At 36.4% G+C, this 25155-nt stretch overlaps 1 protein-coding gene across 3 annotated transcripts in view; it reads right to left on the reverse strand.

Moving 5' to 3' along the window:
• Positions 1-25155, reverse strand: part of PSME4 (proteasome activator subunit 4) — a 106123-nt gene that overhangs the window by 21313 nt on the left and 59655 nt on the right. For all 3 annotated transcript variants that reach the window (XM_036263566.1, XM_036263568.1, XM_036263567.1), the window contains 14 exons: positions 21072-21287; positions 20182-20339; positions 19091-19186; positions 10980-11035; positions 9856-9912; positions 9579-9634; positions 9387-9485; positions 7319-7381; positions 6852-6947; positions 5322-5453; positions 3250-3459; positions 1870-2006; positions 791-844; positions 373-502 (listed from right to left, as the gene is read on the reverse strand). In XM_036263566.1, coding sequence (XP_036119459.1) covers positions 373-502; positions 791-844; positions 1870-2006; positions 3250-3459; positions 5322-5453; positions 6852-6947; positions 7319-7381; positions 9387-9485; positions 9579-9634; positions 9856-9912; positions 10980-11035; positions 19091-19186; positions 20182-20339; positions 21072-21287 — 1560 coding nt within the window. The remainder of the gene's footprint in view (positions 1-372; positions 503-790; positions 845-1869; positions 2007-3249; positions 3460-5321; positions 5454-6851; positions 6948-7318; positions 7382-9386; positions 9486-9578; positions 9635-9855; positions 9913-10979; positions 11036-19090; positions 19187-20181; positions 20340-21071; positions 21288-25155) is intronic.

The raw sequence follows: 25155 nt of genomic DNA on the forward strand, positions 1-25155 counted from the left end.
TCTCCAATGTACCTGGCTAGGTCAGTCCCATCCTGTACCCCACCTCTAACACTATGTGAGTAAAACCAAGTTATATCCTCAGGTATCTTTCCCTTCCTGTAACACTTCATACCTATAATTAATTTCTCATAATCTTTTCCATTATAACCTAGAATCCTGTTCCCTGCTGTATCCCTAGTGCTGAAAGGTACAGTGTCTGACCATGTCCTCATATATTTGTTAGATGAATTATCATCTCTCAACCAACAGAGGTAGACTTCAAATCAATGCACTCCAAGATATTTATTAAATGTGTCTTGTTTGTGAAGAATTTAAAGGCTTCAGGTGAGGTAATTCTCAAGCCCAAGATTGTAACTGAAATAAAGTATCTACCTTTCGAACTACAATTGCATCATGGTTGAGATTCTCAATAAAAAAACGTATGGCACGAAGAGGTAACACTCGGTCATCTCTCAAGAGTAGAGACAGAAGCCCAATGCCTATATGTTCGAATTTCCAGGGCCTAGAAAGGGGAGTGGGAAAACAAAATCACAAAGCACACTGCTCATAAAACCACTTAAAAAATCTGTATTTGACACATTTCTAAGTCTCCCAAGAATTAAAATAGATATACTGAAGAATACCGCTCTTATCATTAGCCCTAAACATCCCTCCTTAATCTTATAAATCCATGAATCAGACCACAGTATTTTGTGATCCAGTCTTCCATGGCCTCCAGGACAGAAATCTCCTATAACATTAAAGATAAAAGCTTGAGAATTAAAGGAAAAAAAAAAATTCTTGTACTTACAGATTTCTCTGCTCCACACCATCTAGCAAAGTGTTTATCAAATTTTCATAGTTCCTTAAAAAAAAACACAACAATTTCAGGTGAGGTATTGTTTTAATACAACACTAATATAAATCAAATTCTAGCCAGATTCACTTTCTCTCACTGGTGAGAAGCAAACCAGAGTAACAGCAGATGGATGAACAAAGACAATAAGAAAAGAACATAATGGGTACAAAGAAACCAAAAACAGTGCTAGGTGTACAGAACAACTCAACTATTCCTGAGTAGACATTCAAAAGTAAATTTATAAATAATGATCAATTAGTTGGGAGTAGTCTGCCCATATGGCACTCCAAGTATACACAAGGTAGGCTCCTATATAAGTTTATTATTTTTATATAGACATGTTAGAAAAAAATTTATAAGCATATTCATAAGGCAAAGAAGCAAATCAAGATAGGAAGGCCCCTGCTTGAGTTTTATGACTGAAGCACTGAAGTGCTAATTTCAAAAAATCTAAAAACAGTTTACTAATATCCTGATACCAAATTTGTATAAATCTGATAAAAATTATTATTATAAACACTAGGAAGAGATGTGTTGAACTTGATTTAGCTTTTAATAATTGATATGTGTACTTAAAAATCCAAGGGAATTCACATTGAAAAAAAGATATGATATTAAGATAACTTTATTTAAAGATGGTGTTGCCCAGCCAGTGTGGCTCAGTGGACTGAGTGTCATCCCATGGACTGAGAGGTCCCAGTTTGATTCCCAGTCAGGGCACATGCCCGGGTTGCAGGGCATGCAGGAGGGAGCTGATTAATTTCTCTCTCTCACATTGATGTTTCTAATTCTATCAAAAAAAATCAATAAATAACATCTTTTAAAAAATAAATAAGTAAGATGGTGTTTCTCAATCTCATAGCTATAAGCGTCAATCGGGGATCTTCACAATAATTATTTCCTAACATTTCCGTATTTTTTCAGAATCAGTGTGTACATTTTATTACACAGCTGTTTCACCTATATTTTAGATATTTAAAACCTACCATCTATAATGTAATCTATTTGGACAAGTAGGCACTTATAATTACCTTAGGGCATCAGCATTCTTTACTTGCTGGCGTTTAAGTCCTTCTTTTATTTCTTCTGAGCTAGGCATTTTCTGGTTGGTAGAGGGATTTTTTGATTGTTGAAGTAATTCTGCTATTCCAACACATGACTTTGGAATCTTATTAAAAAGAAAAGCCAGGGGAAAAAATAAAGTACTGACACATACTACAACATGGATGAATCTCGACAACATGATGCTAAGTGAAAGAAGCCAGATACAAAAGGCCACTAATGTATGACCCCATTTATATGAAATGTCGTAACAGGTAAATTTACAAAGAAAGAAAGCAGATGAGTGGTTTTCAGAGGCTACAGGTATGAGGAATTGGGAAGTAACTGTTGCTGGATACAGGGTTTCTTTTTGACTGATGAAAATGTTCTGGAATTAGAGTAGTGACCATTGCACACCCCTGTGAATATACTGTTAATATATAAGCACATAACATAAAAGGTTGAATGTTTTGGGATGTGTATTACATTTCAATTTATAAAAATTTTAAAGGGGGATGAAGGCTGCGATGGGAAGAGGTAAACCAAAGACTTATAGTATAACCAATGGACACAGACAATAATGTGGGGAAGGCAGGAAGGGGATAAGAGTAGGGAGGAGGGGGTCAATGGGGGGGGGGGGAATCTGTAATACTCTCAACAGTAAATAATAATAATAATAATAATAATAATAAACTTTTAAAGACAGCTTAACCTAATGATAGTTGTAAATAGCAAAACTGTTTTATAAAAAAAAAATTCATTTAGAGTAGTGATTTTTAGACCAGAGGATGAATGTCAAACATAACCACTTTAGAGAAGAGGGGCATTCAACTGTGCTCACACCCTCTTTGAGCCATCCCTAATTCTGATGGGTGTGTAAGTATGCATTTGAAAATTTATAGATGACCTGCTGCTACATCTCTCCTTTTGAGCACCCATGAACCTGATATTCTCTGCTTTTTCACTTGTCAAATTATTCCCTTTTAATTTTATTTACTATAAATTATGAACCCTGTGGTCAATCTTCTGTGACTTAGTATAGTATGAGTAACATCCTAAAATATCAATTCTTTGAAAAATAAGGCCACAGACATACAGGGAATAATGGTAAATGCAACAATGTAATTAATAACCCTTAGTGGCCCCTTGGAAGAAAACAACCTAGCTCTCTCCTAACCTCGCTCCAACCTATTCCACCCTGCTATCTACAGTAATGATCAGAAGGAAAACAAAACAAATGCTTAAAAAAAATTAGAATCAATTATCAAGTATATTACTACTAAAAAAATAAAAAAGACAAGAAAAATAAAAAGCATTTTAACAAGGCAGTATTTCCACTAAAATCTGAATTACAAAATGGCTATGCTTACCGAAAAATCCAAGCCAATTGTTTCATACTGACGACGAATCTTTTCTGCAAGATCATCAAACAGTCTCACTATTGATGGTTTTTCCAGGGACATTGCTTTGCTAAGACCAGAAGAAACAATTGCTGGCCAAGTCTGTACAATACAGTCCCAATCATGAAGGTTTGCCAAGCACACACCACTGTGATTTCCCAGGAGACAATACAAGGCACCCTGTAGGAAAAATGATTAATATGGGAACTAAGAAGCATTGTTTATCTGTAGCCACTCACCTATATGATATTTTTAAATTTACTAAACACTGATTACTTAAATGCTTGATAATGTTCATCCAGTAATATTTAAGTCATTTAATAGGGGGTTGGCTCAAAGAATGGCTATTAAGAGTATACAAAAATGAAAGGATGTTGTTTTAAAGACATAATGTTCTACAACTATATCATAAAGGTCATGAACTGTGGTATTATTTTAGGGCATAGTGTTTGAAATACTTTCTAAAATAGTAGTTAACATCTCTTTCCCATGTGTTTTCCTAAGTACATAAAAACTAGGTTACTTAATTATACTATGTATTTTCTACTCATGACAGTTCAATTTTTAAGAATGATTCTGATGACAGTGGGCATCCCTTTTTAATGAGAAGAACAATTAGTACAAAAACATTTTGTTATTTCCTGAACATTCATTCACCCTAAGTGAATATCAGTCTGGCTTCTCACCCACCTGACACTCTACTCCTCTTTACAGGTTGGTTCCCTTAATGTCACTGTTAAGCTCAATTTTACTGATTTAACAGACATTGTTCAATGTTGGTATTACTTGACCTATCTAATTTTGTCCTTTTAAAATGCTCTCAACAAGATCAACAACACACCACCAATGAGTTAGACCTTCTACAGCACTCTTGAATTATACACCTACATGAGGGGGTGGGGGGCAAACGTTTTCCATAAAGGGTCAGGCAGTAAATAGTTGGCCATATAGTCTCTGTTGCAACTATTCATCTCTGCAACTGAAGCATAAAAATAGCCATAGACAATACATAAAGAAATGCACTATGTTCCAATAAAACTTGACTTACAAAAACAAGTGAATGAGCCCAAGCTAGAGTTTGTTGACCTGTCCTCAAAGGCTAACTTTCAAGGAACATGTTTAGTTCTCACCTTAACTCTTTTCAAAAAGCAACTGACAGTACTGAGTTTTCCTTTTAGAAAGATATTTCCTTATTTTCTGTAATTCCTCCTCGTGTGGATGTATTTCTGACCTTTCCTTTCTCAGTTAGCTGTTCTTCTTGGGCTTCTAATAAAGTGTTCTCAACATCTGCCTGTGGGTTCTCTTCTCATTCATCCCCTGGGCTCTCTCACCCACATAAAGATTTCAATTATCATCAATACACATGGAAATAGTATCTTTAAATTTCAAACTCAGGCATCTAAATGCCTTGCCTCTTAGTTTATAGAAACTACTTCAAATTAAACTTGTCCAAATAACATAATTTATAATCTTTTCTCCCTCTGTCTGATGTACCCAACAGCCAGTTGTACAGCCAGTTGTAATCCAGAATTATAATAATTTCCATGCCTTTTTTCAGTCTGCTCATATTCAACCAAGTCTTATCAAGTCTCTCTCCTAAATTGCTTTTAGTCAACCTGTTTCTACCTGATGGTATAAGCAATCATTACATTTCAACTTATATTCTTTAAAAAAAAAATTACTTCCTTTTATTGATTTTAGAGTGAGAAAGAGAGAGAGGTAGAAATACCGATGAGAGAGAACATCGACTGGCAGCCTCCTGCATGTTCCCCACTGAGGATCCGGCCCACAACCTGGGCATGTGCCCTGACCAGGAATCAAACTGGCGACCTCTTGGTGCATGGGTCAACGCTCAACCACTGAGCCACACTGGCTGGACTATTTCACTTATGTTCTATACTGTATCCCTATGAAATGTGTTTCCTTATCTAGGGTCATTCCCTTTCTTCTCTGCACTAATCACACAAGCTTTCACTCAGTAAAAATCTTTCAACTTTTCTGTATGTTTGAAAATTTTCATAGTAAAACAAAAAAAACTGTACCTTGAACTGCTGTTGTGTAACATCTTGTCTATCAGGTCGTAAGAACTCCAAAACCAAGGGAATGATATCTCTGCAACAGAAGTTATATGCTCCCAAGGCAGCAAAAAATGTTTGCTGAGCCTTATTTCTGACCTGGAGAAAGTAGTATTAACAGGGAGGAGTTTGATTCAATGGTTGACAAACTACAAAATTTTCTAAATGAATTATCATAAACAAAGTAATAATATAAACACTGTAATAATAGAAAAATATATCGAAGCGATGTCTTAACAAAAATAAATAATTATCTTTTTATCAAAAGAAAAGCATTACCACTGACCATATCCACATTTTAGGTTACATTAGTTCAAATATTTTTGATAACGGAGACTGAATGGAACCAATATGAATTTGATCAGTAACATAATCAGCAGAATATTAAATTTCTTATTCCAAGTTACTCTTGATGAGAAGACTCTGATTTTCTCCAAAACACAGAACAACCTAACTTTTCAATACAAACCTTCAATTATCACCCACATAATCTGAACACAAACAAAGGATTCAGTATAAACTTATAACCAACAAAATAGTTAAATAGTAATGAATAATAACATTATAGTAACACAACACACTGTACATGTTTCAAACTCTTTTAAAGATCACTTTAGGTGAAATCTCTGGGTTAGAGACTAGTTTCCCAATTTATCCTCTTTTATAAATATAGACTAGTTGGCTATACATAAATCTCTTTGCTCTTTCCAGTTTTCCCTGCTTGGAGATAATCTCTTGGTCCTATGCTACTTTAGACCCCACAATTCACATGGGTTTCCTGAAACCCAACCATAACACCTAAGCGGGATTATATGATCTTGATGATGTGATTTCATTAAGCAGCAGCAATATTACACTAGCACTATTCATCAACTTTTGTTTGTTTCTTAATCCTCACCAGAGGATATTTTTTCATTGATTTTTAGATAGAGTGGAAGGGAGGAAAGGGGGGGGGGGGGACACTAATGTGAGAGACACACATCAATTGGTTGCCTCCCACACAACTCCAACTGGGGCCGGGGATTGAACCTGCAACCCAGGTGATGTGCTCTTGACCAGGAATTGAACGCACGACCTTTTGAATTAGCATGAATATATTTGCAACTTGAAAGATATTCTCTATGCCAATAAATTTAAACTCCCTTGTTAAAATGGGGATATTTCTTTTTGTGTGTGTGTGTTTTTTTTTAATCCTCATCCGAGGACATTTTTCCATTTTTTGTACAGACAGAGTGGGAGGGAGAGAGAGGGAGAGAGAGAGGGAAACATCGATGTGAAGGGACACATCGAGTGGCTGCCACCCGCACGACCAACCAGGGCCGGGGACAAACTGCAACCGAGGTACATGCCCCCAGCGGGAACCGAACCCGGGTCTCTCCGGACCGCAGGCGGACGCTCCAACCGCTGAGCCAAACCGGCCAGGGCAAAATGGGGATATTTCAATTGTATGTAATAAAATGGGAATGTGAGGGAGGGCAGTGCTTAGACTAGCCTTACCTGACTGTATGAACTTGTAGATAAACGAAGAAGATCTCTGATCATATCCTGATGTATCTTTTTATATTCACAACCCTCAACAGTTAGTGTTCGTAGCTGTGGAAAGAAAACAATGCAAATCAAATCTCAATGTTAGAACTAAAAGTTCATTTAATTATGAAGTAATAAACAAATATTCATCTGGAAAACTGTCATTTAAAAAAGTCATCATGACCGGCCGGTGTGGCTCAGTGGTTGAGCATCGACCCATGCACCAAGAAGTCACTGGTTCGATTCCCGGTCAGGGCACATGCCCAGGCTGTGGGCCTGGTCCACAGTGGGGGGGCATGGAGGAGGCGGCCATCGATGTGCTCTCTCATTGGTGTTTCTATTTTTCTCTCCCCCTTCATCTCTCTCAAAAATCAACAAAGAAAAAAAAAATTTAAATAAAAATAAAAAAGTCATCATGATTTTAAAACAATATTTACCTCATGCTGTAACATTACTCTGTCAATCAATAGTGCTCTGATATGCTGTTTCTTGCCATGGAGCTGAAAGACAAAGTAACAAACACCAACATTTTCCCTAATGACCTCAACAATGAATTGCTTTGAATCCCTTAAAGAAAAATTAGTTCAAAGAAGGTCATGGCAGGCTGATGAGTAGTGGAAGTATTTCATTTATTCTAAAGCCATCAGGCTTATATTAAAAAGTACTATTTCAATCAATTTTATGTATAGTAGTGGAAATATCCCCTTTAAATGGTTCGTTCGACACCCTGTTTTTCTGGTAATTTATGAGTGAATCCATGCATGGGAAAGCAATGGAGCTAGTTTTTATTCAAAGTACAAAAATAGCCAACAAAGACAATTCCTTAACTCTGTTATGTTTATAAGTAGACTTCCTGGGTAACTGCATATGTTTACTAGAAAATATAACATCTTCTATTTTTCTGAAAATGATCATTTAAGCTCTCCCTCACCCCCAATCTTCTACCCAGTTACATGGGTCATCAAGTCCCCACAATTCCTTCTTTTTCAAAATACCTTATCTCCATCTTCATGCCAGTGACCTGATTCAGGCTGTTTTTCCATCTGGGCTATTATAATATCTTAACCACCTTCCCTACTTCCAGTCTCAATCCCCTACTGCCTTTGGAGCAGAGGGGGGTACGACGATGACTCTCCCCGAAGATACTTTTCCACTGATTTTCTTTTCTTTTTTTTAATACATTTATTTTTGTTACAAATGTTTCTCCTTTTCCCCTGCAGACACCCTCCTCCCGATCCCGCTCCATTGATTTTCAGATAGAGTGTAAAGAAGAGAGAGAGAAAGAAACATCAATGTGAAAGAAACACATCAATTGGTTGTCTCCTGCACGAGGACCCTGACTGGGGCCAGGGATTGAACCTGCAACTGAGGTACATGCCCTTGACCAGGAATCTAATCTGAGACCCTTCAGTCCTCAGGCTGACGCTCCAACTACTGAGCCAAACTGGCCAGGGCTCTACTGCTTATTTTTCACAGTGATTAGAGTGCTTTTCAAAATTCACTGAATTAAATATTGCTCTTTCTAATATTCAAGACAGATCTAGTTAAGAACTTTTTTTTTTTTTTATCCTCACCCGAGGACATTTTTCCATTTTTTGTACAGATAGAGTGGGAGGGAGAGAGAGGAAGAGAGAGAGAGAAACATCGATATGAAAGGGACACATCAAGTGGCTGCCACCCGCACGACCAACCAGGGCCGGGGACAAACTGCAAACGAGGTACATGCCCTTAGTGGGAAACAAACCCGGGTCTCTCCGGACCGCAGGCAGACGCTCTAACCGCTGAGCCAAACCGGCCAGGGCTAGTTAAGAACTTTTAATGACTCCCCCACTGAATAAAAAACTGAAGCACTTTCTGGGGACAAAACTATAAATGACCTAGTTTGCCACCTGCCACTCTTCCCTACAGCCAGTCCCCGAGAGCATGCTTGTGGTATCTCCCTGCCCTCTAACACGCCACTTCCTCTTTCTAGCACCTCTTGCCTAAACAAAGAACTCATACGACCTTTTCAGACTTAATTTCAACAAAAGTCTCCTATAAAAAAAAACTGCCAAGAACACCAAATGGCTGACTTCAGTATTCTTTCTTTCATGCTCCCAAAGAAACTTGTACTGACTTCTCCTGAAGCACAACTACAACATAAGACATATTTTTCTCAGATCTACACAAAGTGCAATGCTTTCATTCATGGCTTTGGACGATTCCTCCTAACTTTCACTCAGTACTGCAGGTTCTTACAACGCAGCCTCCGTGCTGTTGCCAAATTATCACACTCCAAATTTCCACCGAGAGCTCAGAGACTACATGGAAATTTACAGAAGAGTTTGTTTCAGAAAAATACATTTTCTTAGGATCCTTCTGATTATACCATGATATAATATTTGAAAATCTATTTTTATTTATGTAAACTTCCTCTCTATGCTGAATAATCCCTAAATCAGGTGGTTATATCAATAATACACATCTTTTAAAAATTAATTCAGAGCTACAGGTGAAAATACTGACCCGATTTTCCATTGACTTCTTTACTAAGTTAAAGCTTTTCCAACGGGAGTCAAATTCATGCTTGTGAGATCCTTGGAATTGCAAAAGGTCCCCAATAATCTGTGTCAAAGAATTTCAAATTTTATATTTACTAGTCATCACATCAAATCCAGTCATATAAATAATTATGAAACTATTAAATGACAACTGTACCTTTATGATAAGAAACAACGACTTGGTATCATCTTCTGAATTATTAAGTATGTGGTCTATAACAGGAGAAGAAATCGGAGTCTGGTTAAAAGATTTTTAATTACTACAGTACTCCTAATACATTAGTTAAAGGTCTTAATAGTAAAAGAAAAAAAAAAACCTGCCTGATATTCTCACCAATGAGAATAAAAAATGTTAAATAAAAGAACATATGCTACAGAATTAAATTCCTAAATACTTATTAGTAAAAATAACTTAAATGCATAGATGTACTTACTAAGAAGTTTCCTTATGACCCTAGCAATTGCTTCTCGGTGGTTCTCTCTGGACAGGTCTATTTGAGAAAAATGAGAGAAGGTATTTTAGACACACTGAAATGGTACCATACTGTTGAAGTTTATATCAATAGTTTGTGTCAAGAAGAGATAATGTATCTAGGAAAAAAACAAATAGGTTGGTCAGCCTTTATAATAGTTGGATTAGTGGCTAGGCATGATACAGAATAACCTTCACATTTACAATGACCTGCTTATAAAATTTTGGGCAGGCAAGAAGGAGGCAGAAAAAAAAACAAAAAACATCTTTGCCAATAATTCAAGGCTCTATTCACTAATTAGAGACCATAAACGCATAGGATTCTCTAATTAGGTATAGGTGACCCAAATAAAGCAAACAAAAATTACACTCTAGCAAATAATGTATGCAACTAACTCCAGTATTAGCCCAGCATTAAGAAAATGTGTCAACTTTTCTTAAATTCTGAACACTAAATTAACAAAAAAAATGCTTTGCATGTTTATATAATATTTAACTATGATAGAAAAATACAGAGATATACAGAATATATAAAGGTTATAATATTCCCATTCATATCAAGTATATCAGTTCTAAAACCATTATAAATGAACATTATAATACATGAAAGACTGCCTCTGCACATAAAAGACATCCAAATATTTATTTGCTGACCCAAACTTCTATCTTTTATTGGCTATTCTTTTTAAAAAAATATATTTGAATTGATTTTTTTAGAGAGAGAGGAAGAGAGAGAGATAGAAACATTGATGTGAGAGAGCTACATCAATTGGCCGCCTCCTGTATGCCCCTACTAGGGATCAAGCCTGAAACCTGGGCATGTGCCCTGACCAGGAATCAAACCGGGCCTCTCAGTCCATGGTGCAATGATCAATCCACTGAGCTACACCAGCCAGGCCTAGTTATTCTTTATATAGTAATTTTTTGGTTTCTCCAGAAAAAGCAAATATAACTATTGTATAATTAATATTCATTATTATATATAAAAAGGAGCCTAGAAAAATTATTACAAAATTATTCCATTTTAACACTTATAATTGACAAAAAATAGTCCCATACAATTTACTCAGATTAGGATTTACATACCATATTCAATTCCTGTATATAACTTTGTCTCTTCCAAGGACAACATAGTTGGTACCCTGTATAAAAACAAGAGTGCTTATATTTATTAAAAATACCAGTAAGAAAGATTAAAGGGAAAAATGTCATTGCTAGAATGTTTAAATCAAAACAAAGATGATGCTCTTTTAACACACACAGATTTCCCATCTTCCATATTTCAATTCTTTACTCTATCCTCCTGAGGATTGATGCTATCTGTTTCATTAGTAAGGACAATGTTATTCATCTTAAAGAAAATGTTAATTACATTTAATGACTTTAGGGGGGGAATTCACTGCCCAAATGAGCATAGTGTTGATATTCTATATTCAAGTGTAAAAGTTTAAGTCTGATGATAAACATTTATACAAAGAAAAGTCAGATTTGTAATGGCACAGTAAAGGTTAAAACTAGTCACCAAAAACCCACTATCAAATTTTATTGTGGAATATATAGCAGACAAGCTTCTTTAGATAATTTTTACCCTTCCTCTTAAAACCAGCCAAACCGATTTCTCCTACCATCTGTAGAAAAATGCCACTACTTATGAAGATGTTCAGATGTAAAAAACAAAAAACAAAAAACACTGCATTTCCTAGTTAAAAATCTGTCACAAAGAAATATGTTACTAGAACAAACCAAGCTAGTTAAACCCATGAAATGATTAAAAGTCACTTTTTAGGTATGTAAAAACAGGTACTGGAAAATATGAACCTTTATAACTGAAACCTAAATTTTCTTCATTGAAAAATATACTTTCACTTTCAACATTTTATATCAAAATATGAGACTGAATTCAACAACTTTTTATAAACATAGAGAGAATACTTTCTAAGAGGAGAAATAGGCACAAATGCCAAGAAAACGTAGGTATGGTAAGTATATCTAGGACAGAACTAATTACTAATAACTTTTATCGTTATTACTCATCACTCATGAATTATATTCACAGCCTTATAATGAAGAAAACACTTTAAAATCAACATACTCCCATCTCTAGTATATTTTTTAAGTTGAATTAAGTTATCTTTATCTTAATATTTCATAGTTTTAAATTCTGGAATTTATCTAAATGGTAATAACATTAAGATTACTAAAATGCTAATTATTTAACTATGTCCCTCCCCATAATCTAGTGTCTAGGACAGAAATAATACCATCTCAAGTTTCAAAACCAAGCCTACAGAGTATAAACAAAGAATGGTAACAGTTTATAACATAAAATGCTAATTTGCTTCTCGGAGACTTTCAAGTTCAAATTCTAATTCTTAAAACCTGGTTTTCATTCTATAAATCTTCAACCTTTGACAACAGCTTGCAAACTTGGGCATTCTGTTAAACTGTGTATGATTTAAAAATAGTATGTATCCAAAATCCAGTCAGTAAAATAAGGCCCTGGCTGGTTTGGCTCAGTGGTTAGAGCGTCGGCCCGCGAACCAAAGAGTTCCAATTTCGGTTCCTGCTAAGGGCATGTACCTTGGTTGCAGTGTGTCCCTGGCCCTGGTTGGGGTCATGTGGGTGGCAACCAGTCGATGTGTCTCTCTCACATTGATGGTTTTCTCTCTCTCTTCCCCCCTCTCTCCCTCCCGCTCTATCTGAAGATAAATGCAAAAAATGTCCTCAGATGAGGATAGAAAAAAATAAATAAAATCAGATTCCTTTACAATGAACTTCAAGGGGAGTCCAACATGTCTACTGAAATTAGATTTCACCAGCAGAGAGAAGGCTGTGCGCAAGCATTAACAAGCATAAAGCATAAGACTGTTATCCACTCCAACCTGACATCCCTTGGTAGAGGATGGGGAAGTGCTTGTCATGAGATGTCACATGAGAGGACATGTTTCCTCAATGCCGCTATAAATATAAGTAGTTTACTAACATAGGAATACAATTACCCAGTCCATATCTAGTACCAAATAATACTGAACCAAGCATGCATTTTAATTATCACAAAATTACTTTTACAAGTAACTTAAAAAGCGGTCTCAAACTTCTGAACAATTTTTACCATATGGGTGGGAGGAATCAAACAAACAAAAAGAACTATTAACTGATAATTTGAAGTCCTTTTCTTGTATGCCTTTCACTCTAGTAACCAATTACACTATAATCACATTTAAAAACAAGTCTCATGCCTGGCCTGTTTGGCTCAGAGGTTAGAGCGTTGGCCCAAAAACAGTCTCTTCTACAAGCTCTGTACTAATGTTTAAAATCCATGTGTCACTCTAAATTGCTTCCCTCTCAAAAAATTTGAAAAAAGATGATCTGTCATTACAATTATTTTAAAATATCAGCCTATATGGGATTTTAAAGTGCTAAGTAACACATTTAAATAAAAACTACTTAGGCTTTTATTTTTAAAACCTGAATTAAAACACATCTACCATAACTCAAGTGTATAGAAGGCATCTGATTAGACATATATTTCAGTTTTATTTGTTCTTATCCATCACAAGTTCTTTTTATGCTTAATTATCTAATAGTCAGCTTTAACTGACCCCTTATCTAATAAATTTATTAAACTCCATTTGGATTGACAAGTTTTACACTAAATGTTTCTCAGCAACTGTACATATATATTGATACCAAAGTATTTCTTCTGATCTTACAAGGATAATTTTCTAAAAGAAATCTCTATTCATGACCTATTTATCTCTTTGTGGCCATATTATAAGTCTATGTGCAGCCATACTCTGTTACTTAAAACTGCTCTTTTAACTTTTAGTTATGAACAAAATCTCAGCTGAATAGACTTAAAGTGCTATCAACTGACAGATCTACATTCTGATTCAAAGCCATAGTAGCAAATATGTCATTTAAATCAAGTACTATCACTATCACTCCCCCATCCCAAGTGAAATTCATTCTACTCACATTCACTGTTTCATTTAACAAAGAGTAATATAATTTGACATAGGAACTAAGTAAAATTCTGACAAGTAATTTTAACACAACATAATATAAATAATACCATATATAAATAATAAAGCTAAATCAGCTTCATGGCAACTAAATAGTACCAGGCCACCTAATTTATAACAAAATCTGTTCAATATGTGTGCCACAATTCGGGGGGAGCAGGGGCACCTGTTAAGTTTTCCACAAATATATTATTTGTACCACTAGATGGCAGTCTTTTTTGGATTTGATCAGAGTAGAAATGAAAACAATCACTGGTGGAAAAGGATGGCGAAAAAGGAAGAAACGGCTAATAACATAAAAACAAAAATATACAAATCAAATATTCAAATGAAAAGCCAGGTCACCAACTGTCATAAAACAACTTCAAACAGTAATAACTCTTCCTGTCTCTAAGTGAAAGAACAAGCTAACCTTTCCAATAGTCCCTCCCCTCCCAAATGAAAACAAACATAAAAGGTCTAAAACCAAGCCACTAGATATTTTTCCAGTCAAGATTACAAAGTGTTTCACAAGAGACAATTAGCCTATTTATGTGTTCTGTTATGCAATCCAATCCTAGGCATCAATAATAGCAATAAACACAAATGAAAAGCTGGCTCGTACTCTACCATGTGCACAAAGGGTTGCTAAGTAAAGAAAGAGAAATCTTACATAGTGCTAGGTTTTAAATTTATGCTGAGCTTAAGAACTATTTATTTCCATGTCTGACACACAAGCTTTTAAAAATTAATGAAAACAGTCAGAAGGTGAAATAAGGAGAAAACAGGATTACTCACCGTGGAGTAGTAACTGTTTCCTTTTCTGTGTGCGGCTCCCCCAGCAGAGCTGGGTAGTTCCCTGGAGGTGCCAAGAGAGGTTAGCTAGCCCTGCCCCTCATTGCATAACAACACATCCTTTCACATATTAATGAAATGGTCTCACTATTAGACCTTAAGTATGAATTTTTCTTGACTGAAAAGTTAGTAAAGGTTGAGATCTTAGGAATGACCTAACTAAGAATGACTTAACAGATCTATCAGAGAAAAGGGGGCACAAAGTAAAGAAGAAATATTTGAGATGAAAAATGACTCCTCTACCTTGAGTAAGCCTGCTTTTATAGATGTTACTAGTTGTTTGCTTTCTGTGATAGCTGGTTAGACCTAAAAGATTATGAGTGGACTGCAAAAGGAGAAATTAATGACAATTTGAGGATTAAAAAGGCCAAGTATCCAAAATCCCTGTGACCCTGGAAAGACAAACTCCAACTTTCACATCTATAAAGATAGAACTATGAGTATAAACTATAACACAAATATTTCTATTAAATCATTAAAAGTTCCAAGAGCAAAATAGAGAGGTTCCATTTTAAGACTAATTCAGCAGACTTAGTATTTAATAAAATTGTTAAAAATTAAAATTATACTGAACTAAAATAATTTACCCTTTAATTACCCTCAAGGAACCTTATTTTACCATCATTTGAAACAGTAAAATGTAGAGGTATCTGGTGACCCCCTACACTGCTGAAAGCCAAAAAGTTACAATGCAGATACCATTAGATGTATTGTTTATTTCATACTTATTAAGTTAGTCAACTCATCTAAGCATTTTATTTTTTGTCAGTCTCTCATCACTTAGCACAGAAAATTGGTTTTCACATTTAGTAGCCATTTCCCTGAACAAGGGGGATTTTAGGATCATCCCATCTATTAGAAACTAAGTTAGATTTTCTTACAGGAAAACTCAGAACTAAGCTTCCAGTTTTCCATTACTTTTCAATTTTCCAGAAGACAAATGCTACTAATACATGCGCAGGGTAAACTTAATAATGAGTGGTTTGACCAAAAAAACAAAAACAAAACCCAAATTTAAATCAGCTAGAATATTTTGCCTAATTAAGATTTACATAAGAAAAATAAAAATATAATTTTAAATGAAAAACAAAAATGTAAGTTTAAATTTTAAAAAATTGTTTGAGTTGCTATGGGCTTGCAAAAACTGCTTGAGTGTTTCAGAAAATGCACAATGTCCCATAATACAAAGGTAAATTGTTTGTTATTAACACGAGTGACTCCCTCAGGCGCTGTCGGCATTACACTGAAGCATTTGTCACTTACATGCCTTTCCTTTTCTCCCCACCCTGGTACATTTTACTCTATTCTCTATGGAAGAACTACTGTCTGGAAAGTTTTCTTTTCATCCACTAGTTTCAAATTGACCTGCTGCTAATAATTTAGTTGAGAATTATGCTACAGATAATTCTGTCTTCACACTAGGCAGTGTGATTTAATATCACAGAACAATGGCACCATCGACTGAAATTACTTAGTTTTGCCCAGCTGGTGTGACTCGGTGGATTGAGCATCGCCCAATCCCAGTTGCGATTCCCAGTCAGGGCACACTCCTGGGTTGCAGGCTCGATTCCCCGTAAGGTGCATACAGGAGGCAGCCAACTGATTTTATCTCTCTCACATCAACGTTTCTATCTCTCCTTTCCTCTCTCTCTAAAAAAATCAATAAAAATGTACTTAAAAAAAAAATTAGTTTTTTTCAAATCGGTTTACATTTAGAAGAGTTTAACAACTGACATATTAAAAAAGCATTTCAGAAATTTAAAAGCTAACTTTATTTTATGATACTTTGGTGAGAACCAATTTACTATCGGCCAAAAAAGCCAAAATGTTATATAAAGAAAACAAATATAACAAGGCGCACATTACCAAAACAAACTAAAATTTCAGATGAAGATGATCCCAGTTAGAAATTGGTTTTAAAGAAAAGGATTCTATTAAGAATGAGTCAAAGGCTCAGGGAAGACTTTACAAACTCCCTGTTTGGCAATTCAAAGGCAAAGGGCTGTTCATTCATCTTTAGTTCTACTTCTTATAATCATTATCCAGCACAGATGTATACAACTATCAATAGAACCCTAAAAATGTGTATTCAAGGATCAAAAAAATGGACATTTTCTCATTTCATGTTTTATTTCAATATGTATTATTAAATACACAAGGGTGGACAAAAGTAGGTTTACAGCTGTTTGTATAAAAAATACAATAATAAATAATATAAGAATAAACTTTCATATACTCATAACTGTAAATCTACTTTTGCCCACCCTTGCATACAAGAAAACATTTTATATGTATATATTTAAATATATTTTAAAATATAAACATTGTATATTTATATTAAGTATAACTTTTATTATTTTATTATGTTTCATTATTAAATTTTCACACTAAAAGTGAAAATTCTAATACAAAACTTCCATCTAGATTATCTTTCCTCTTCAACTTTTCTGGGAAAAAACCTATAAAAGATACTCAGGAACAATTTTATAGTTTATAACGTACAGTAATGTCTAACAAACTAGTTATATTCCATGACATTCATGGAATTTTCATAACATGATATTCTTTTCCTTAGTTAAAACACCTTTCTTTATATATATAAACCTAATTGGTTTATAATAACAAAATATATGGTGATTTTGTCCCGATGCACACTTATTTCAAAAGAAAAAGACTGCGTCAATTCACTATTCTAGTGCATATGGCATAAACATGGCTATAGGCTATGAACTGCATCGAGAAACTGCTAAGCCTTCTGAGCTGACCCTTCAAGCAGCACATCCTAATGATCACTCAATACTAAAAATCTTCTCATCACGTACATAGATCATGCATGCTTTGCTCTTAGATAAATTGTTGGATTACATGACGACACTTCTCATTGTCAACAAGTTAAAGCACAACTAAATTTACTAATATGATAAACTCATTACGTATGAAATCCCTTTTTAGCATGCCATAAAAGAGTTAATGCTTACTGTATAATAAACTGTTAAAGTCATCAGGAAAATCAAAACCATTTCTGTAGGTCTCATTTAAAAATACTACTTTAAAATCAATCTCTCATGCCTCAGCCAGGTGGCTCAGTTGATTGAAGCATTGTCCCATGCACCAAAAGGGTTATGGGTTCTATTCTTGGCCAGGGCACATACCTAGGTTGCAGGTTTGATCATCGGTGGGGGTGCTTACCGAAGGCAACCATCAATATTTCTCACATTAAACATATCCTCAGGTGAGAATTTAAAAAACAATAATTATTATAAAATCAATCTCTCGTAACAAAAATGAATTTGGGTAAAATTGTTCTTATATCAAACTATAAAACTAATGAAAAATAAAAGTTTTTTAAAAGAATTCAGCAATTTCCTACTTAACTGAAAATATATTTCCTTACCTGGAATGACCCTACTTCTCCCTCTTAAATCTAATGAGCAAGCTAAACTTCAATAGCTAGAAACAGTTTTTAGATTGAAATAAGTGGGAATTATGAAAAAGTATGATTCCAAACAAAGACTATACAAAAAATAAGAAAGAAAAACAAGCCACATTTTAAAACAACTCCTTGAAGCTTTTTAATAATTTTGTTGTAAAATCCACAAATAATTCTCCTCTTTGTGTTTGTTGAGTGGGCTGGGATTACGTACTCATTTTTATGTGAATTTCATTAAATTTTTGGGCAATGAGATGTTGATGTTGACAGCAAATGATCTAAGATGGTATACTGAAACTAGCAGCTATCTACTTAATAAGTGAGCTAAAGTTACATATTGCTGATTTCCATTAAACTCCATTTTTTCAACTTAAATGGTAACACTAACAATAGACTAAATCAAGACATTCATTCAAGATAAAAATGATCTGAAAAGCACTTAAATTCATAAAAGCAACTTGGTAGATCTAAAAAGTTAAAATCATAATTCATAACATTGAACAAATTTTTATTAAAAAACATCCTAGTTTTTTTTGCTACAGTATCTTTAAATCAACATTGACTGTAGACAAAAAAAAAAAGCATTTTTCGTTCCTTTTTAAATTAGAGTATTTGTCTTAATTAACCCAGTAAACTAAAAGATGAACTTAAATATCTCCAAGTTCATATTTTAAAACACATTAACCTTGAAAGTCATCCTGGCACCATATGAAGACCTGATTAAGTTTGAAAGTTTATAGACCTAAATCGTCCCTCAGCTATTTTTGGCCTAACAATGACAAAAAGGTTAAAATGATACAGAAACAACACCAATAATTACAAAACCAGGGACTCATTACGTGACTAAGACTTAAAATATATGCCAAATGGAAAACAGCAAAATATGTAAAGTAGTTATTTTTACTTACAAGTTAGTAACTGGTTCTCCCTTCAATGGAGGCAGGAGGTTTCCTGAGCCAATTAAACAGTTGTGCACTATTGTCAGACTCTGTAGAACATCATCTCTAAAAAAGATAAAAGATATTTTCATATTTCAGAAGACTCCAAATCCCTCTTTAATAAAAAGCCAAGAGTCTAGGGTGAAGTACAAAAACTTTATGAAGTGGGGATATACAAAATTAAGGCAAAGAAATGTCAAACATCATTATTTACCCACTTAATAGTACAAGGTAATTAAACAGATGTTCACTGGTAATAAGAGACCTGCTTATATTTAAACAGGTTCTAAATAATCACAGGTAACAACAACTGATTGCCCTTTGTGAAACAATTCTGAATTCAATCACCTGTTTACCTAAAGAACACTACCACTAACAAAAATGGAAAACAGTATTACGTAAGATCTTCCAGCATATCCCATCTGTTAAAAATGGACTACCTAAACATTTACTTCAAAAGGCAGTTTTTATGATACACTGTAGTTGACATTAAGTCAATCACACTTCTTCCTCCAATCCCATTTCTACTGAATTTGTTATTAAAATTCCCTCATATTTGACACAGAAATTCTTATTATTTTAGAAATTGTCAAAGATCCAAATTATAAAAGTCTAATGGTCTCAAATAATTTTTTCTTATTAAAGCTCCTAGGGAGAGAAAAAAAATTATCTCAGAGATATTTCTCCAAGTAATGTTAATGTCAATAATGTGAATTACCAAGAAGGAACAACCCAATAAATCTAAGCTGAATCTAGAAAAGTAGGCATTTCATTTCAAAGGGGGCATACTTACACACTTCTCAAATGAGGCATAAGTGAAACTGCTAAGTAGAGAGCACTCAAAACAAGCTAGGAAAAACTCTAGAAATGTTTAAATGTTATGACAAAATCTCTGTTACAAAATGCTATATTACGTGGTTTTCTAATTACACTCATGACAGTGATCAAAACACAAAGAAAATGAACACAACAGATATGCCACAGAGAGAAGGAAAGGCACAAAAAGATGTTTTTTAGTCTGCAACCATAAAACACTAATTAATTATTTTTAAAAAACGAACCTAGACATTTCGAGTTCTCCATCCCCACAATGCTGGAGTTTGATGAGTTCAGGCTGAAGAAAAGAGTCCAACAGATAGAAGGCAAAAGCTATTTCATCGGAAGAAGGAACATGCCACTGGATTCCCAGATTCCAAAGGTCTCCTGGTTTACCCCAGTCCTAGAAAAAAACAGCATTTACTCAGCAGGTTGAGAAGTTAAAAAAAAGAACATATACAGAACATTAAAAATGTTGAAAAGAATATGTGTAAGTATTCCAAACTTAAGGTAGCAAACAATGCCCCCAAACAGCCTGAAGGGTGTGGCTCAGTGGACTGAGCATTGTCCCATGGACTGAGAGGCCCAGTTTGATTCCCAGTCAGGGCACATGCCTGGGTTGTAGACTTGATCCCCAGTGTGGGGTGTGCAGGAGTCAACCAATTGATGTGGCTCTCTCACATCGATGTTCCCGTCTCTCTCTCTCTCCCTTCCTCTCTCTCTAAAAAAATTCAATAAAAAATATTTTAAAACTAATTAAAAAAAAAAAAAGAAGTGGCCTTGAACAGTTTGGCTCAGCAGTTAGGGCATCAGCCTGAGGACCTGAGAGTCTCAGGTTCGATTCCGGTCAAAGGCATGTACCTCAGTTGTGGCTCAATCCCTGGCCCTGGTTGCAGTCATGTGGGAGGCAACCAATCCATGTGTCTCTCTCACATAGATGTTTCTCCTTCTCCCTCCCTGCCTTCCTCCCTCTTACTCTATCTGAAAAATCAATGGAAAAATATCCTCGGGTAAGGGTTAAAAATTAAAAATAAGGAAGTGACACCTTCATAAACAAGGATAAGACCCACATTTTTAATCCCTTAGAAAAATAACCAAATAGATCCCTGAAGACGAAATTACTGAAAATGCCTACCTTGACAGGAAAGTATTCGGAAGGACGCTTGTCAAAGCCACCTGGCACGCTGCAGTACTCTGTAGGGTAGATAAGGGTAGCAGAGCGCAGAAGGTGATGCAAGAGGTTACAGGACAGGGTGTAGCCCTGCTTACAGGTGAGGTGCAGGGTTCTCTGGAGAATCTTTACAAGTTGCTCCCTATAAAGAAGCAACTTCTTCCCATCCACTCGAGTAATCTAAAAAGGAAGAAATAGTTGAAGACATTTGGGTTAAAAGATCAAGAATCAGTAATTAATGCAAAGGTCAATGTTTGGCCATGAAAGTAGCTTAAAGTCATAACAGTGTTTTTCTTAAAATAATTAAATTCATTTTAGGACTTTCTTTTTAACTATATTCTAACAATTTATTCTTCTCAAAGGTCAAGCACTTTTTCTGACTATACTCTCATGTGCCATGGCACAGTAACATCCTTTTCAAAAGTCTCTCTCTTGAGAGAAAAAAAATCTCAGATCGATCAACTTTTCTTTATTTTTTAAATATTTTTTTCTTTATTGATTTTAGGGAGAGAGGAAGAGAGAGATAGAAACATCGATGAGAGAGAACATTGACTGGCCACCTCCTGCATGATCCCCACTGGGGATTTGGCCCACAACCTGGGCATGTGCCCCGACAGGGAATCCCGGCGACCTCTCAGTGCGTGGGGTCAATGCTCAACCACTGAGCCACAATGGCCGGGCTCAATCCGCTTTTCAATTAATGAGTTCCTTTTTATAAATTTCTTTTTTATCCTCACCCGAGGACATTTTTTTTCGATATCTTGTTCAGATAGACTGGGAGGGAGAAAGAAAGAAGAGAAACATTGACGTGAAAGGGACACATCGAGTGGCTGCCTCCCACACGCATGACCCAACCAGGGCCGGGGACAAACTGCAACCGAGGTATGTGCCCTTAGCGGGACCTGAACCGGGGTCTCTCGGGACCATAGGCCGACACTCTAACCGCTGAGCCACACCGGCCGGACTCAATCAGCTTTTCAGTTAACGAGTTACCCATACTAGAATTGATCAGTAAAAAGTCAAGCAGAGCACTGAACATAAAGCAATCAACAATTATCATACTCCTCCGAACACAAGAAAATGACATTATCTGACTTTTTGCAGCCATATCAATAAATAGTTAAAACATGACTTTTCATGTTTTAATGTCAAATTTTCAAAACAGGCCCTGGCCTGTTTGGCTCAGCGGTTAGAGCGTCGGCCTGCGGTCCAGAGAAACCCGGGTTCGGTTCCCGCTAAGGGCACGTACCTCCGTTGCAGTTTGTCCCTGGCCCTGGCTGGGTCGTGCAGGTGGCAACCACTCGATGTGTCCCTTTCACGATGATGTTTCTCCCTCTCTCTCTCTCCCTCCCACTCCATCTGAACAAAAAATGGAAAAATGTCCTCCAGTGATGTGGGAGACTGTTTGCATGGCATCCATTTTGCAAAAATCTGCTCTGCCATCTCCTGCCCCAAGGCAGGATATCTCTGTCTGCATCTCTGCATACAATGTTTCTGCATTCCTTTAAGTAACCATTTACTCATCCAGTTATGCTGTTTGTCTTTTGTTCCACCTGTGATATTTACATGATATTTACTTGAGATTGCTTCGGGGTGGTTACCACAAACTTATTGCTTGGCAACAAATGTTCTTGTTTTTCTGCTTCTTGCCCTATATATACTGTGGATCTCCCCAGAATACATGAGACTTGATCAGAGCCCTGTCTTGTCTCCATTTCTCGTGTCTCTTGTCCCTCCTCATCCTCACTCCCCCTCTAGAGTCCTCGTTGCTCGACCTGCGGGACGGGTCAAGTGGCGCCCAACGTGGGGCTCCAGCACGGGGGATCCAGTGAAGGACGCCGACGCCGTTCGAGCGGCTGGCAGAAAGGAAAAGAAAAGAGGGAACGACGTGGGAACCTGCTGCGTCTGCACCCCTCGGGTAAGTGAACGGCGATTATTGGTCAAGCATTGAGCCAAGATAAGATGTTCGTTGAAGGACTAGGAAAGGCTATAAAGGCACGAGGAGTAAAGGTAAAAATTAAGCATTTGTGTCAGTATTTTGATTATATTAAAGAAGTTTGTCCTTGGTTTGGTACAGAGGGAACTATAGATCAAAAACGATGGAAAATAGTTCGTGATGCTCTTAGAGATTACTATAAGACTTATGGACCCGAGAAGGTCCCGGTAACTGCTTTTTCTTATTGGTATTTAATAGATGAGATTTTATCTCAGACATTCTGATCCTCTCGTTGTCAATGTAGTAGAATATGGCGAGGGTATATTACAGAAAGAAAAAAAGGGGAATGAAAATGAAAGTAAGGAATGTGAGGACTTTATGTCATTCGATAGTGATAATGAGGAAGAAGAAACTGAGCCCACTTGGAATAAAATTATGCCTAAAAGTTCTCATACGGGGAGACAAGAAAAACTAAGAGAGAGAGGGGGTGGAGAATTCAAAAGAACAAAAACTAGTGTTGCCCCAGAGGAAATAATCAAATCCAAGACAAAGATTTATCTTGACCCATCAGAATATTTGGAGACTGTTCTTGACGGAGGGGAGGTTAATTGGGATGAATTGGCGGATGAAGTTGCCAGATATCGTAACTCTGACTGGCCGCTTGTTTCTCAACGCCCTCCGCCTTATAATAATGATCCCAGTGCTCCCCCGCTGGCCTGTCCAGTCCTTGACCCTAGAAAAGAACTTAGAGATAAAATTGAACACCTCAAAGAGCAAATAAAACTGGAAAAGGAGCACCAAGATCTCATAGCCCAATTAGAAGGACTAAAAGTAGGAAAATCTAAAAAGGAGAGTGGAGTAAGATCAGAAGTTCTCGGTAATCAAAAGCCACCCATGAGGGGAGCTGCCCCAAAAATCCCTCCCCGCTTGCAACTTGCACCAGAGCTAGATGATATAGAGGCTTTTCCAGTAACAGAAACAGTGGACGCGCAAGGACAGTCTTGGCGTCACCATAGTGGGTTTGATTTTAAATTAATAAAGGAGTTAAAGACCGCTGTAGCACAATACGGAGCCACAGCCCCATATACTACGGCAATTTTAGAATCAGTAGCCGAGAATTGGCTTACGCCTGGGGATTGGCAGACGCTAGCCCGAGCAACACTTGCTGGAGGAGACTATCTCCTATGGAAATCAGAATATGTAGAGAACTGCAGGGACATTGCTAAACGCAATGTGCAGGCTGGTAATGGATGGAATTTCGATATGCTAATAGGAGAAGGAAATTATGCCAATAGTGATGCCCAAATGCAATATGATGCAGGCCTTTTTGCCCAAGTTCAGGCTGCAGGCACTAGAGCATGGAGGAAACTGCCCACCAAAGGCGACATGAGCTCCTCCCTAACATTAAACAAGGACCTGATGAGCCTTTTGCAGATTTTGTTCACCGCTTAATTACTGCAGCAGGCAGAATTTTCGGTAATGCAGACGCAGGCACGGATTTTGTTAAACAATTGGCTTTTGAAAACGCTAATGCCACCTGTCAAGCCGCTATCAGACCTTATAAGAAAAAGACTGATTTAACTGGTTATATTCGCCTATGCTCTGATATTGGGACTGCCTATCAACAGGGCCTTTCCATGGCTGCCGCCTTGCAAGGGTATACAGTTAGACAATTCTTATCCCAACAAAACAAGAGTAAATGTTTTAACTGTGGGGAAACTGGCCATTTCGCAAGGAATTGTAAAGGAAATCCCACTAATAACTCAAAAACTCAGACTCCAGGAGTTTGCCCTAGATGTAAAAGGGGGAAACATTGGGCTAATGAATGTAGGTCTAAAAAGGATGTTCAGGGTAATGAACTACCCCCGATGCGGGGAAACGGGTACAGGGGCCAGCCCCAGGCCCCCAAACCCAAACAAATCTTTGGGGCAGTCAGTTTTGTTCCAGCAAACAACAACCCATTTCAAACCTCCTCAGAGCCACCACAGGAAGTGCAGGATTGGACCTCAGTTCCACCACCTACACAGTATTAACTCCTGAAATGGGAGTTCAGGCCCTTCCTACTGGAATTTTTGGCCCTCTGCCTGAAAACACATTTGGACTAATAATGGG

This window comes from Molossus molossus, unplaced genomic scaffold (genome assembly GCF_014108415.1).
Source record: "Molossus molossus isolate mMolMol1 unplaced genomic scaffold, mMolMol1.p scaffold_m16_p_15, whole genome shotgun sequence".
In the NCBI taxonomy this organism is placed as follows: domain Eukaryota; kingdom Metazoa; phylum Chordata; class Mammalia; order Chiroptera; family Molossidae; genus Molossus; species Molossus molossus.